This window comes from Cyrtonyx montezumae, unplaced genomic scaffold (genome assembly GCF_038088225.1).
Source record: "Cyrtonyx montezumae isolate F1298 unplaced genomic scaffold, pur_monq_1.0 scaffold_4, whole genome shotgun sequence".
In the NCBI taxonomy this organism is placed as follows: Eukaryota; Metazoa; Chordata; class Aves; order Galliformes; family Odontophoridae; genus Cyrtonyx; species Cyrtonyx montezumae.
This window is the reverse complement of record NW_027072045.1, coordinates 12,342,563-12,358,534: the sequence shown is the minus strand read 5'-3', so window position 1 is coordinate 12,358,534 and position 15,972 is coordinate 12,342,563. Positions and strand designations below refer to the sequence as shown.

General features: G+C 49.7%; 1 protein-coding gene across 1 annotated transcript in view; it reads right to left on the bottom strand.

Moving 5' to 3' along the window:
• CDH23 (cadherin related 23) overlaps positions 1–15,972 on the bottom strand; it is a 115,792-nt gene that overhangs the window by 75,041 nt on the left and 24,779 nt on the right. Inside the window, 3 exon segments of the mRNA XM_065746215.1 lie at positions 13,719–13,811; positions 14,002–14,049; positions 15,728–15,870. Coding sequence (XP_065602287.1) covers positions 13,719–13,811; positions 14,002–14,049; positions 15,728–15,870 — 284 coding nt within the window.

The following is a 15,972-nucleotide window of genomic DNA, read 5'->3' as shown; positions in this document are numbered from 1 at the left end:
TCCTTCCCAAGGGCTGGGAAGCCAACGCGAGTCAGGAAAACAGAGCCGCCATGGGTGAGGACACCAAAAAATGACTGATTCCCCTTCTCCTGATGCAGCACCCCACCCCAGCACCGCAGCAGCAGGCCTTGCAAAGGGGGTGAGGAGCTTGAGCCCGGAGCAGAGGAGCATCAGCATCCTTCTCCTAGCCACCACATCCCCCTGTATTTAATTATTCTCCCCTGCACTCCCGGTGCCGGCAGACTGTGGAGGGAGCTGCTTTGTTACGGCGTGCAGGAGGAGGCAGGCAAGGTTTTAATTTCACGCCTCGCACCAGGCGCCGCACTTTTTGGACACCGTTTGCTATCTGACTTCTGGCCCTATCTCTGGTCTCGGAGCTCCCGATGCACCCGCAGCCAGTTGGCTTTTTAATTTATTCTCTGCTCGGATGAGGACCATGCACAAGCGAGTGCCCTGGTCGGCCAGCCGTGCCCTTTTAATAACAAAACACACTCCATTCGGAGGTGCAACATTGTGCTGGGCCAAGCGTGGAGCTGGCTGCTTTGGGAGGGACCGGAGCACTCCCCACTGCTGTGGATCACCAGTGTTTCCCCTTCAAACCACCCAACAGGAGAAAACCAGCAGGGAGCTGCCAAACCCCTGCCCCAATTCCCCATTTTGGTTCTGGATCTGCCCCTCCTCAATGGCTGAACCGTAGCCCTGCATCAGAGAACCCTCCTGTGCAAACAGAAGGGATGAATGAGCTGCTACCTTGATGCCTTCACCACCAAACCAGCCAGAACACAAAATCCAGCCCAACAGCCTGATGTTCAACCTGTCAAACTCCGTATTTTCCATTTTTGTCTATAGCACTGTCCACATTGTAGTGAGCACAAGCATCCTGAATCCCACACTAGCCATATGCTTCTGTTGGAGGAATGACATCTGGGAGCCACCACTGACCACACACCCAGAGTCACCGATCCCAGCTCCCCAGCTAACAATTCCCTATACCTTTGACACAAGGAAGAAGCAAGTCAAAAAGCCACAGACTCAGTCCAGGAAGCGTCCCCACTCATAGCATTCCTCCCACATTGGATGAGCACTTCCTAACAGCAAGAAAGTAAAAATAATGTTATAGCCAGACTGACCAGCTCTGAGATGCCAACCCTGAGATGCTCAACCCTGGGGGCGAATGTCTCTCCCCAAAGTTTTAATGCTGCATAACTTCTTTCTCAGGCCCAATCCTCTCTTTCTTCCAGGGTGGTTTGTCAATACAGAGTTCAGATCTCTGGCAAAGGACGGGGGATGAAAGAAATCAGAGCAGGTAATTGCTGCGTGAAAATGACAGTGCAGCGATTTGCACAGAGCAAAACGGACGGTGGAATATCAAGAGGCAGCCAGCGGCGGCGAATCGATACCTCCCCAGAGGTGGGATTATTAGGGAGAGAAAGGGGCTCGAGAGATCCATCAGTGCCTGATGAGGGACTATTTCCAAACGACCGGACACTGCATGAGAATTGCCTTTGGAGCGGCACGTTTGGGACACAACCCCGGCAAGTTCAAGTGTGAGCAGCAAAGACTGGCTTTAAGGAAGGATCATTTTCTATCTATGCAGACAAAACACAAAGGAAAGTGGCCCTGAATTGGATAGCCAAAGAGACCTGCAAAGATGCCCAGCAGTCCCAAGAAAGCAGTAGCAGCAGCCGTTCCTGTGCCACTATCCCTCCTCCAAAACCTGGGTGAGAAGCAACAAATGAATGCTCAGCAGTGACAGACGCAGACTATGCAGGGCCAAAAAGAACAAATGCCAAAGAGGGACGGGCCTTGCAGCAGCCAAATAGCTGCAGTGATGTTGGCTCTGGAAGCGGAGCTGTGCTGGGCACACTGGTGGGGCTTTGGATGAGAGAAATATAGAGCTGGTCCCCGCTCTCCACGTGACTGGGAGAAATGGTTTGTCTAGCGGGTAACCTCACTGGGTCTGTATTTAGTCATGTCCTTAAAACCCCTCTGAGGACAATGCAAAAATACTCAGGTTGAGGCCCAAAGAGTAAACGCAGTTATAAATGAGAGGAGAGAACTTCTATTATCTCAGCATAGTCTTTGGTTCCTACGTATCCAACATACACCCAATTCAAATCTTAACCAGGACATCAGAATGTTGTCCAAATAAGGATCTGGGGGAAGAAATGATGCCCATTAACAACCAGCTGTGAGCAAAGCACAAGGAGGTAAGAGAAGCAGCCCTGGCTTGGCAGCACCACAGCTCTGAAACCAACAGCAGCCCTGCTGGCTGCTGCTCACCTTCTCTGGCACCAAAACCCCTTCGAGACCTAACAAGTTAAATAATGTTTCGAGAGCGCATCTACTCAAAAACAGCTGCACCCGGCAAATATTATGAGGTCTAAGACTCAGATGCAGCTCTTCTTCCCATCACTCAGGCTCAGTGAAGGATTTGCTGTGTGGGTTGTTTTGTTTATTACTTCTAATGACTTTCTCATTATCATTTTGCTGTGAAACATAAACGATGGATATGGGAGAAATCATATTATTTGGATGACTTTATTAAATTAGAGAGCAAATCTGTGTATATTTCTGGCTCAGGATAAATGCTTGAACTTTGAGAGACCAAAATTCATTTTCAGATGAGCCGTTTTAGGAAGCTCTGGAATCAGCAGCACAATTTGCCCTCAGCTGCAAGGGAGATGTATGGGGGTCTGTCTCAATTGAATCCCCCCCACTTTTAACCACATCACCAAACCCAAACCCTGCTTCCCAGTGCTGCTTATGGGAAACATGAGACTTGATGAACATCATGGAGGAATAAAGGCAAAATAGCACTGAGAAAGAAAACAATCCTGTTGTGTGGCCCCAGCTCAAGCCAAAATAGAAACAACAGCCAACAAATGGCTGAAGTGGTACAAGTTATGTGCTAGAAGAAAAGCGATGCTGCTTAAAATACCCAGAGCTGTCTGGCACCTTTCTCAGCACCGAAGCTCCTGTAGGACCACTGGCAGGGCTCAGCTGGTGCTGATAGCAGAACAGAAGCACGTGTGAAGCAAAGACAGCATGAGAAAGCTGCTGCTAGACAGTTTAGAGGTAAGAAAGTTCCCAGTTTCACAAATTTGTGAAAGCACCACAGGCTGATGTGAACTTAAGACATAAAGTTCCCCCACAAAACATAGGTCTTTAGTTTTCTCTTGCTTTCCATCCACCCACCTACCCATCTACCTATCCATTCACCCCACCTTGAGAGGGGACCAGAAACAGAATGCTTTTGCTAGGCAACAAATCAAAGCCCTCCAGCCTTTCTAAACCTACATCTGACATTGGAATAACCTGTTAAAAAGAATAAATCCCTTCCCCCCAACCACAGATTCATAGGGGTTGAAAGGGACCTCTAGAGATCATCTAGTCCAATATCCCCTCTTGATTTTTTGAGTATCTGAACATCTCCAGTAAAGCTTCTCTGCTTACAATTTCTAAGTCCTCAGCATGCACAATTGGACTTAGGAAGGCTGGGAATTACATGAGTTTTTTTGCCAAGTGGGGTAATGAAGAAGTGCTGTAAAAAGGTGAATGTCCCCACAGCCATGGTGAAGAAGGTCCCAAATTAGAGGAGACCTCTCCGTACTGAGGATGGAGCCCACCAGCCCACGTTCCTGTGAAGCTCACCTCACGTATCCTCTCCTAGTATTTGAACTGCAAAGAGGGAAGCATTCAAACTGCCAAGCTCTCATGAAAACATCAGCTGTGACAACTTCTTAACTTCCCCAGGAATGCTTTAAGACAACTCTTAATTTAAGACCAGGAGCAAAAAGCGATCCCATTGGTTCTGACAACCCCTTCTCGTGCCGTGCACGCACAGTCCTATCACCTCACAAAACCTACAGCCAGGCAGATGTCTCAGGATCGTGTAGAGAAGCTTCAGGCATGGTTAAGAATGGGAAGGTTGGCTTGTGGGACCTGAAAGCAGCTTTCCAACACCTGCCTAGAGCCCAGAAGCTGAGGTCCAGCCACAGCAGGTGGCTGTGAGTGCTGCCCTGCTGCACACACCTAGCAGTGGGGCTGCAAGATGAAATACCTTGATGAAGAGCTGATGTGACAGTCCTCTAGCAAACTCCTGTGTCCAGAAACGACGTCCTTCTTTTTACAACAAAAGGACAGAAATCCTATAAACACGCTTATCCTTTGAATAACAGCTCTTGACACCAAATCAATGGAAATAATCTGTACCCTTTTCCCAAAGGGAGCTGGCAAAGCCTGTTCAAGCACAAGGAGAGGGCCATGTCCTGTCTCCCATCTCTCCCAGAGCCCTTCACTCCTTCACTTCTGGGCATGCTGCTTCCCAGAAGTAGGATCCAACCGCCCTACCAAAAGGCTCTAATAAATGGAACAATATTAAAATCAGAGAAGAGCACTTTGAGCCCACCATGTTTTACCAAATTTGAGGAAAGGGAGAAAGAGAAGAGCCAAGCCTCCCTGGGAGGTAAAGCCTTTCAAGTTAAATGTATCATGAAAATGAAAACTTCTGTCACTGCCTAAAAAGGTTTTTGACAGGTCTTCATTTGTAACCCACAAACAAATGCAGCTTTTCATGCTCCACGGACTCTGATATTGCCTCATTGCAGACATGAACCCAGCTTGCCAGTGAAAAGCCAAAGGAGCAACCGTACCAGAGCAGCTTTCTTCCCCACTTCACAGGCACACCAAAACTCCTTTTGTGTCAGGAGCCACACTTAAGTACTAGAGAGCACACCCTGAATACCTGGAAATCAACCCAAATAATTTCAATGGCTTGGGATGGACCAGCTGAAGTCAAGCCTAACATAAAGGGCATCAGGATACAAGATGGAAGGAAACGGAGCTTTGCACCATGGAGGCCTTCCTTTTTAGAGATACACAAACCAAGCCAAGCCTAGTAATACATATTTTAGCTACACAGTGCAAGTCAGGCATGCTTTTCCTTCATAATGTTGTGCTAATTTTGGTTCCTCACACTCCTTCTGCAGAGCCCCCAAGACCTCATGTCAGCTGTCACCCCATCCCTCCTCCTGGCAGTGGGATGGGCAGCCACACAGCCTGGGTTTGTTACCAGCCAGAGGAATCCTCTAGAAAGAGAACCTGCAGGAGAGAGATAAGCAGCATCTCCTCCGCTCATCGGAATGCAGGGAAAAGACCAAAACAAATATTAATGAGAGGCACTTAGCTGTGCCTGTTCGGCAATCAATAACGCGCAACAAGGAGCACAGTCAGGCTGCAGGCTGCACGTTGGGGCTGGGGTCCAAATTGGAAGGGTCTTCTGCTAACCTCCTCCATCCACCCTCCAAATCCCCGTACCCATTACCCGTTAGAGAGGCAGGGGACCAGAGCAGTGACAAACACTTTTCTTGGTTGCGTGTGATGATGATGTTCATCTAGAATAGCTAGGTTACCTTTTTCTTTCTTCTTTTGCTTTTAATTTTTCAAGCTTTGGGGGGTGTTGCCTTTTAAATCTTGCCCTCCCATTTTTATTTAGGAGCTAAGTCCTTCAGCCGTGGGCCTCAGCCTTCATGCAAGTGGTATTTGTGCAGCAGGTGTCACCAGGAAGGGACAACTCTGAAGGTCTCCACTACCACATCCTCCACGGGATGCTGCCCAAACAGCAGGGACTCATTGGGACCGATGTCTGCAAGAAGCAGTCTTGCAGCTCTGGACCCTGATGTTCACCTCTCTGTGCTTATTTCGCACAACACCTCCACCCCTTGCTAGCTTGGCTACTCCTTCACATTGCCCAAAATGGGAACACATCCAATGCCCACCCACAAGCTGCAGCACAAGGGAAGGGAATAGGAACAAGGGGATGTGGCCGGGGGAAGCTCCCCCACCTGCACTCTTTCAGCAGGATTCCTGGAGCGGCCTCTGAGGGCGCATGGTGGCTCCCGCGGTGCTGGCTGCAGAAAGAGAATGGCTTTCAGCTCAATTACCCTTCACATTGCAATTCCATAACGCTCCAATGAGGCTTTTTAACCAAAACCCAAAAAAAGCACGCCTGCCGCAGCCCGGCCTCAAGCTCGAACGTGCAGAAGGGATGTGAGTTGCCTCCTGCCCCACACTGCCCACCCCACCTGCTCCTCTCCTGGTCTGGCACCCATCCTGCTGGACGCAGGGGTTAAGAGGATAATGATGACAGACTGGTGATGGATCACACTATAGAAAACCTGTTCACCTAGCTGCTTGGGTAGGTTGTGTGCTAAGAAATCAGGTCTTCAAGGCAGAGGCACTGGGGTGCCATCAAGGGGAGGCAAACTCACCCACACCCAGCTGAGTGCATTTCCAACAGGGGCAAGACGTTATTTCCTGGTAGCTCCCAGACTGCACAGCTTTGAAGACATCACCAGCCCTACCCAAATTACAGATGAGGTTAAGGAGCGGGATATGAGATGCACGATTAAATAGTCCCTGAAGAGAGAGGTACAAACAACACATTGTGATCCATCCCCTTTAGGAACAACCAAGTAGCTCCCCCCCACACCCTGTGTGCACGTGCACACGCGTGTGAACAGACTGCCCCACGAGCTGCTCGTGATGGGAAGGAGCACAGGCTGACATTTGGAGAGAGAAGCAGAGTGGCAGAGACGCAGCGGGAGCTGGGAAGGGCTGGGAGGAGGTAAGGACACCTCAAAAGCCTATTCGCAAAGCTCATTTGCTGCACATTTGCCCAATTCTGCTGCTCGGAAGGGAGTGGGGGCTGATGTCAATGTTGCAGCATCAGGGGGGTGGTGGCAGCAGGCACCCAGAGCAGAGCAGCACCTACAGGAAGGAAGCACATCCAGAGCACAGGGCTGCAGCTCCACCTGAGGCCAAGTGCAGCACCAGTTTTACCAAGGACACCCAAAAGAGAGGTGCAAAGCAGTGCGAGATGAATTTTGGGAGAAGGGGACGAATGTGCTCTTCAAGCCACCTATGCAACAAATCCCCAAAATTAAAGTTTTCAGACTTTCCCTTTCGGAACAAAACTGCCTCAAACCCCCACATTCTGTCTTCGTGCTGTCTTCATTATTCACCTACTGACAAAATAAATCAAAGGCATTGTAAGTTTCAACAGCAATTAACGGTGGAAATTAGGCAATAGCTGCCTAACACTGATTGAAACCATTTCCTCAATCAAATTCCTCCCCATTTGTAATGGAACCGATGCAAGCAGTTCAATTCATACATAAATATCACAAAAATATATATACATACAAGACAGACTGATTTGTTCTATTATTTTACCACGAAATATGACTGACGGTAGAAAACTTATTATACACAACCATCCCCTACGTTACAAAAATAATAAAACATAAAATGCAATTCACAAATGGAAATTGGAATGAACCTATTGCGTGAGTGGCTTTTATTGCCCTTTTGAAGCACCACTTCTGCGTGGCTTTCCTCTCAGGGCGGCAGCATTCCTCTAAATATTTCCACCTTAATCAAAACCAGAATTTTACATCATACTTTGGCAAGAGTTTTGCATCACCCGCCCCGAGTGGCACCCTGAGCTCAGGGATGGCTTTGGGACCCCTTCAGCACAGTGGTGTTGCTCACACACGTCTGCTGCCTCATTTCTGCACCTATGGGACCAGGTGGGACCGTTTGCAATGGTAACATGTTCAGAGCTTTGTAAGGCAGTGTGTGGATCCACCACGATGTCTGTCTGGGTCTCCCCAATGCTGTGTTCCCCACCTGGCTGCAGTCACTGCCCTACAGGTCTGTGGGCTGTACCCAAGCCACATTTCCCAGCTCCACCCGAGTTGTTCATTCCTTCTACATGCTGCTTTTCCTCCATCTGCCCTAAGATGATTTCTTCAGCTCTTTGAGCCTTATTTTCCCAGCACGACTGCTGCTCTGCAGAAGTGCTGAATTGCTTGCTGCCCCACATCAGCTTTTCTTCCAGCTCCAAATGGGATTTTTTCCCCCTTTTCCTGCCTTCCCATCTCTTTGCCTACCCCAGCACTGCACTGGTCAGAGCAGCATGACTATTTCTAATTTCCAGGCTGCTCCCCCCCTCCTTGCTGCAGCATCCAGCCAGAGCCAGCCCAAGTTTTGCCTCGTGGAAATGACTGTTATCTCCAGGACACTTTACGCATTACTTCCACGCCATTTGGAGTTTTCCGCCCCAGTAGTTTCTGTTGCATCTCTCATTTCACTCCTCAGGCACGTGTTTTAAAGGCCCAGGGTCTCCTGTTCTGCCAGACCAGGGAATGGGCTGCAAGACAGCAGCTTGCCCCCTCCCTGGGGGGGACTTCAGGACATCACCAGGACCCTGAGACACTCTCTATCTGGCATCACAGTGTGCGCATTGGTGCTAACAACCAAAACTCACATGCCAGAGACCTTCAGAGAGGAGGCTCTTACCATCATTCAGTTTGGAAAAGCCCTCTCAGCTCAGCCAGCCCAGCCCCCACCTGCCCACATCCCTCAGTGCCACATCTCCATGGCTCTGCAACACCTCCAGGGATGGTGACTCCATCACTGCCTGTGCAGCCTGTGCCACTGCATCACTGCTCTTACAGAGAAGAATTGTTTCCTAATACCCAACCTGTAGGAGTGGCTATCTGTCAGTACTCACGAACTCAACTCAGAGCCAACACGTCAAAGAGCATGCCACTGCAGAATCACAGAATGATTTGGTTTCAAAGGGACCCCAAGGATCATCAAGTTCCAATCACTGCCATCATCTCCAGAAGCCCAGCAAAGAAAGCTCTGATGCTTGCTGCATTATTGGGCAACCTGTGGTCCCTGCCTGCAAATTCTAGGAGACAGTCACAGCGCAGCCACTCCATCACAAATGGAAAAGGGCATCCTGTGGCACGGCCACCAAAATCATGACTCAGCGATTTTCTGCATATAAAGATGTGTTTTAACATCCAATCTATAGAAATGGCCCCATCTTGGCAGATCACAAGAGCTGGGGTGGAGAGGGGAGGGAGAAGCCTGGGTGTCTTTGAAGGATATTACTTCCTACCTAGTGATTACAGAGCAGATGAAACCCTCTCCGAAGAGATTATCTCATCCAGCTAAGAGATGGTTTTTTAATGGATGGACAGCATACCTGCCTTTAAGGATGCTGAAGAGAAGGCAGACACTTCAAATGTGGCTCTGCTTCCACTAGTTTGCTAGACAAAGTTAAAAAGTAATTAAAGGCTCTCAAAAATAACAATACACACACACAAGCAAAAAAAAAAAAAAACAAAAAAAAAAAAACTGGAAAGAGGAAAAACATCACAGCAAGCACAAGGTGACCAGATCTCTGAAGCCAAAAGGAGAGCACCGAGTTCATTCCAACTTGAGTATTATGTCCACACAAGCATGGACACCCCAAAGGAGAGGCTGAAATGGAATTCCTCATGCTAGTGATTGGATGAGCCACGTTCTGTGCTCCGACACAGTGCCATGAGAATGCTTGCCTACCCAGGACAGGGAACCAACTTGCTTCTGGCCAATGACATTTAATGAGCAGAGCCTGAATAATTCACACATCCATTTCTCATCTCTCCAGCAAGTTACAAACAAAGAAAAAAATATCCACAATAACTGAACACCACCAAAAAGAAATGAATTTGCATGGGAAGTGCTGCGGAGGAGCTGCAGATTCTGTGTGCAGGGTTGGCGATGGGATGGGAAAGCTGGATTTGGAGGGGGGGGTGAATTATTCCTTGCAAATTATTTGTGCCTCTCTCAACTCTGCACAGAAGCATGCAGGCATGAGAAGAAAACCAGAGAGCAGAGGGGAAAAAAAGAAAAAGAAATGAAAAAGGAAAGCATCCAGCAATGATTACAGACCACTTTACCGTGTAGCGGGAACACCACTCTGTTATCGTTGCCCTCAATTCAAAGCCTCTTTGTTTAAACAAGGGGGAAAAAATAACCCAAAAGGTGTCTTGGTGCATGCAAGGCAATGGACAACGGGCTGCCACCAGAGCTCATGCTCTTCACAGCTGCTTCAAATGCTCAGCATCAGCCCTCAGAGCCATTGCTACAGAGTTATATGAGCCCCTGAAGGTTCCTGGGCAGGATGGCAGGGAACCTGATGTAATTACCAACATGATTACCATTAAAGAAAAATAATAATCTTAATTACAGCTAGAGCTTTAGGGGCTTTCTCTAGTCCTCCCCATACCTGCTCACCAGCCAGCGTGGCCTGCTTCCAGGTTGTGTAATGGGACAAAGCAGGACGGCTCCCCTCCTTTCCCTCCCATTTCTGCACAATTTACAAAAAAAAAGCCATCATAAAAGTGCTGTTTTCACCACACCAACATATTAAGGTTGCAAATGGCAACCGGTGATGGCTCATCAAAGCTCAGTCCCACAGGCCACCGCCAAGCAGCAGTGACTGCTGCTGATGGCAAAGCTCCATGTGTGTCCCCATTAAAACAAAGAGGGAAATAGGGCTGAGCACAGGAGATGTGACACCTGCAAGCAGGCCTTTGCCAAACTGATGCTGGGTGCAGCCTCCCACCTCACCTCTTGCTGTTGCTGGCATGAACTCGAGAGGAGCACATTTTTCCCAGACCTTTGGGAGCGGGAGAAGAAGCCCAAACCTCCAGCAGAGAAGCTCAGGTGTGATGTATGGGCCTCGCACGGATCAATAGGCAGTGCTCTGCCAGGGCATGAAACTGCTGATGCTCTGGAGAGAAGGCCACAGCTTGAACTTGGCCAACAGTTTCAGAACCACCCTACAGCCTTGGAACCCAAGGGCACTGGTGGAGGATCCAAAGATGTTGGGCTGGGGACACCCTAGCATCCAGAGGCAGTGGAGTGCACACCGAAGTCAGAATTGGGCTACATGCTGTTCCAAGGGCCTTGTGCTTGGGGAGTGGGATGGGGAAACCCAGTAGGAACCCAGGGCCAAGGAGGTAGCCCCATCCCAATGCCAGGAACCACAAAACCAGTGTGTGGGCTTGGATCTGCTCCTTGTAAAACCGCTGAACCACAGCAATTCAGTGAGACCAGCTTTCCTCCAGACCCAGTGAAATGTAAAAACAGATCAGACAGAGCACATTGGAGTTGTCAGGGACTGAGGCATCACACCCCACAGGCTCAGCAGCGCACCCTTCTTGACTCGAGAGCTCCAAGACCCCCCAAAATCATGGTACCCTAGGGTTGGGTGAAGATGAGGAGGGCACGGGAGAGGTGAAGCGCGAGGGCTGCATGCAGGAGAAGCGTGAGCCCTGAAGGTCAGCACAGCAAACAGACGAGCAGCTCACTGATGGACGCCAGCAGCACCACAGGGCAACGGGCACGGTGTGCACGTCCTCGCAAACTGGAAAGCCATAAAAGTCTATTACAGCAAATCAAACAGCAGTCAGCATGACAGCCATTAGCCTGAAATGAATACACGAGAACTTAATGAGCTCTGTCGAGGCCAGCTTGGTGAATTAAGTTGCCAACTCTAGCAGGATTCCCCTTTCTTTACAGACTGGAGAGCGCCCGTGCTGCCTCGTTGCCTCCCAACGAGCGGCCGGTGGCGTGCCCTTGCCCAGATGGGATGCACCATTACGCCAAAGCCACCCCCATGCCCCACACTGGCCTGTATTCTGCTATTTTGGGCAGCAATGGTGAGGACCTGCTGAGCTACTGTACGTCTGTACAGCAGCTGCCCCACACCCTCGGAGCCATGTGGCACCCCCGCTGCCCTCATCCCCAGCTTGTGCTGGAGAACAGCGGCCTGCATCCAAATAATTCATGTTCATGAATCAAGCAGACTGCGGAAAACGCTGGGATGGGTGTTTAGAGGCAGTATTGTTTTTAAAGGTCAGTTTACTTCATGTTCCATTTATTTATGCACACTCTTCTTTTGACTTTCCCAGTGCCGCACAATAGCGGCGAGGTTTAAATGGCCTTTCTGTTGCTGCTCCATTAGCTAGGACAACTGCAAATCGATACATCCATTTATCTCAAAATTAAAAAGAGAAAAACCCTCATTAGCTGCCAATTCTGCACAGGGCCAGTCTATGCAAAACCACGAGTGTTTCTGCTGGTCTGCTCTCCGTTCCCCAAGCTCCCATCCCCATTCATTCATTAGCTGGAGGTGGTCTTTGAGACACATTTGGGTACTTGCAGCCTTGATGCTGGCCCTGGGCTGTTGGAATGCAGAGACAGTGTCATCTTCTATCATAATCTCATTCCTGTGCCCCCACCAAACTTCAGCTGCTTGAGGCCAAAACAGGAAGGCACCTCTGCCTCAGGGGTTGTGTGGGCAACACCTCTGCTCACTCCCTCGTGCGCTGCAGCCATCAGAGGGACCCCATCCATCCCCTGCCTGCATGCAGTCTGACAAGGAAACACCGTCTGCCCAGCACAGGAACAGAAGTGCCTGCAGGACACTGGCTGAGCAATGTGTTCGTGGCTCATTACCTCTGGTTCGTGCCCTTGCTTAAAGATCATGGATGGAAACTGAGAACTGGTGCACAGTGACTTGTAATTAGATTGGGCCGACCTCCAAAGAAGCGTGTCTCTAATGGTTGAACAGGTACGTGGGGGGATGTACCAGGCTGCACCCCAAGCACTCACAGCCCTCATTTCCTACTCAGATCCTTCGCTCTCCCTGCTCCCCAGGCTCGGCACAGAGGTTGAAGGCTGACACATGGAAGGCTTTATCATAGACTCACAGAACCATTTGGGTTGGAAGAGCCCTCTCAGCTCACCTAGCCCAACCCTAACCCCAGCCCACCACCCACATCCCTCAGTGCCACATCCCCACGGCTCTGCAGCACCTCCAGGGATGGTGACTCTCTCATCTCCCTGAGCATCCTGTGCCAATGCATCACCACTTTTTTGGAGAATAAATGTTTCCTAATACCCAACCTGAAGCTTTCCAATACTGGCTCTTAATAAGGAGAGTAACGAAATGCATGCATCCGTCTGCATCCAGAAGTCCAAGCAGAAATGTGAGAGCCTGGAGCCACTCATGCAGCCCCTGCCAAGTAATTTCTACACCACCCATGCTGAGAGGGGGAAAAGAAATGGCTCTGGCTCCGTGCCACCCAGGAGAGAGGTTTCAGGTGACTTGGTGCGAGGCGGGCAGTGTGACCAGGAGATGAGCTCCTGGCTCCCACATCATGGCCTGCCTAATACAGAGCTTATTCTCGTGGCAGGGCTAGCAGAACCCAGCCCAACCCAGCAAGATAAACCCTGGTAATGCAATTGTTCATACCTCTCCATCACTGGAGGCTGCTTGATTTCACACACACATACTTGACCTCACCCCATGCCCTGAGGTGTGTTCAGGGAGGAACACGGAACAACAGGAGATGCTTCATCCACAGGAGAACATGGAACACTCTATTTAAAACACAACACCCTAAGCTTGTCATCCTCCTCCTAACAACAGCAGCTCGAGAGGCATTTCTGAAAAACCAAGCACTAGGCATAGAAGCTCTCCATAAGAAGGTGACAGCACAGAGGGAGCACAGCAGAATGCTATGGAAACCTACCCTTGGAGATATTCAACACCTGGGCTTGATAAAGCCCTGAGGCAACCTGATCTGACGTGATATCATCTCTGTTTTAGTGGGAGGCTGGGCCAGGAGACTTCCTCTGGCCCCCTCCCACCTCCATCATTCCAGATCCTCATTTCCCACCTCCACCATTCCAAGCCCTCACACAACAAGTCCTACTTGCCCCAAACTGCATCATTTTGCTCCTGCCCGCCACTGAGAGCCTGCAGGATGGAGTGCTTAGCAGTGATGTTGCAGTGAGGCACCTACCTCAGGGATGCGGACGCTGTAGGGCTGGTTGTGGAACCGCGGTGCATTGTCATTCACATCTCCCACTTGGATGTTGACCGTCCCCTTGATCACCTGTGGCCATAGGGATGAGGACAGTGAGTGAGGATCATCCTTATGTATGGACTTAGGAGCTAAGGCAAGCTGCCCCTGCATTGGCTTGCCTTGGTGCTGCACCCAAGCCGCTCCCCAGGACCAGGGTGACCCATCCCCTCCTCTCCCCTCTCCCCATGCCACAGACCATGAAATGAGAAGTCACACTTACCCCCTGGCTGTCGCTGACAGAAAATTCAACCGTGAATTCTGACTTGGTCTGAAAGGGAAGGAGAAGAAAAAAATATAATTAAAGATACCGGAGTGTTTATCTGCAGATGGCAGGCTTGGGACTTTTAGCCAATATTATTACATGCAAAATGCTTTCAGGACCTTCAAAAGAAGAGAAGGGGCGCTTGAGTGCAATTACCTCTATCGAGGATAAGTGCTGAGAAGCACGGCTGCTAGCAGGACTCCAGCAGACTCATAGCATGAAGAAAAACCCTGCTATGGTAGGGAAGATACAGAGAACCTCAGCTCCTAGCCTGCAACCGAGCTCTCAGAGTGCGGCTGCCACTTTCCCAAAGCTACCTGGCCATTGGAATATTGCTGGGAACACTGGGATGAGTGCAGAGAATTAATGGGTTGAAAATCCCCTAAGCATGCTCAATAATCCCCGTGCAGTCCTCCCTGCCCCTCGTTGCTTTAACTGATTTAACAGCTTGTCCTGAAACTGTGATGTATTACAGTCACAGGTGCTGGGGTGAGAGACACGCTGGTGAAAGGGGAAGGTTTGGGTGTCAGGAGCAGGATATTGCTAGCAGAGGCTCTTCCTGACCTTTTTTCCCCCACCAGCAATCACGCTGCTCATGTTTTACCAAGGTATGATGCTGAATGGACAGCCCAGCTCTGTCCACATCATCTACCTGGTGGTTTGGGCCCCAGCATCCCTCTGCACCCCAGCCCCTGCCTGCAGCTGGAGCACTGAGTGCAGCAGCATGTGACGCTCCTGCTCAACACTTGGCTGGAAAGCAGTGGGGAGCAGCTCCCTGTGCTTCAGTCTGGATGATGCCTGCAGGCATACAGAGCATCTGGAGCACACAGGACAGGGCAGCTCCAGTCCTGGGACATCCACCCTGCTGTCTTTGCACAAAGAGAGACAGGCAGTGGGGAAGGAAGGAAAAGAAGGAAACAAAAATAACCCTGTTGAGTATTTGACCTTAAGAACTGGGTATACGAAGTAGCCAGAGAAATCTGCTACACTTGCCTGCCCCCACCCCTCATTGTAGCACATTTTCAGCACCGAGTTTTTCTTTTTTGGTAAATAGGTTCATAAGGTTGGAAAGGACCTACAAGATCATCTAGTCCAACCATCCTCCTATCACTATCCCTACCCAACTACTCAATCAAATCCCTTAGCACCTCATCTAAACGCTTCTTGAACAGCGCTAGGGATGGTGCCTCAACCACCTCCCTAGGCAGGCCATTCCAGTGCCTGACCACTCTTTCAGAGAAAAAATGTTTCCTCAGGTCTAATCTAAATCTTCCCCAGCGCAACTTGTGGCCATTCCCTCTCATCCTGTCATTATTTATCAGGGAGAAGAGGCCCATCCCCTCCTCACCAGAACCTCCCTTCAGGAGGTTAAATTTAAATAAATAAATATCCCTGTTTGCCTTCTCATCTTTGTGGGAGTGAAAAGTCATTTAAAAAAAAATCATTTTACCTCTCTACATTTGATTCCTCTTCTTCTGCTCTATTTTCCCCTCTCCCAGCATCATTTATCTTGCTGTGACTAACTCTTTCCAAGCCTTTCTCTCTCCCCTGAACTGTTATTTTCCCCAATACATTAAATAACTTGCTCTCCTTTCCCCACCACTTCTCTCTCATGGCTTTCTATACCCAGATTTTTGGACTGTATGCAGTCAGATGGGGAGAACCCCAGGCAGAGCCATGTTACCTCTCTGTCCAGGGGCTGCCGGAGCCAGACAACTCCAGTGACACTTTCCACAGCGAAGAACCTGCTGGCCTCTTCACCGACCACACCAAAGACCAGCGGGTCATTGTCCAGGTCCCGGGCCAGCAGCTGGGTAACTGAGGAGCCTGCAAGATAGAGAAGGAAGAAATCATCAGTGGAATGCTCTCAGGGGGAGGTTTAGATTGGGCCTCAGGAAGGATTTCTTAATGGAGAGGAATTGGGATGGG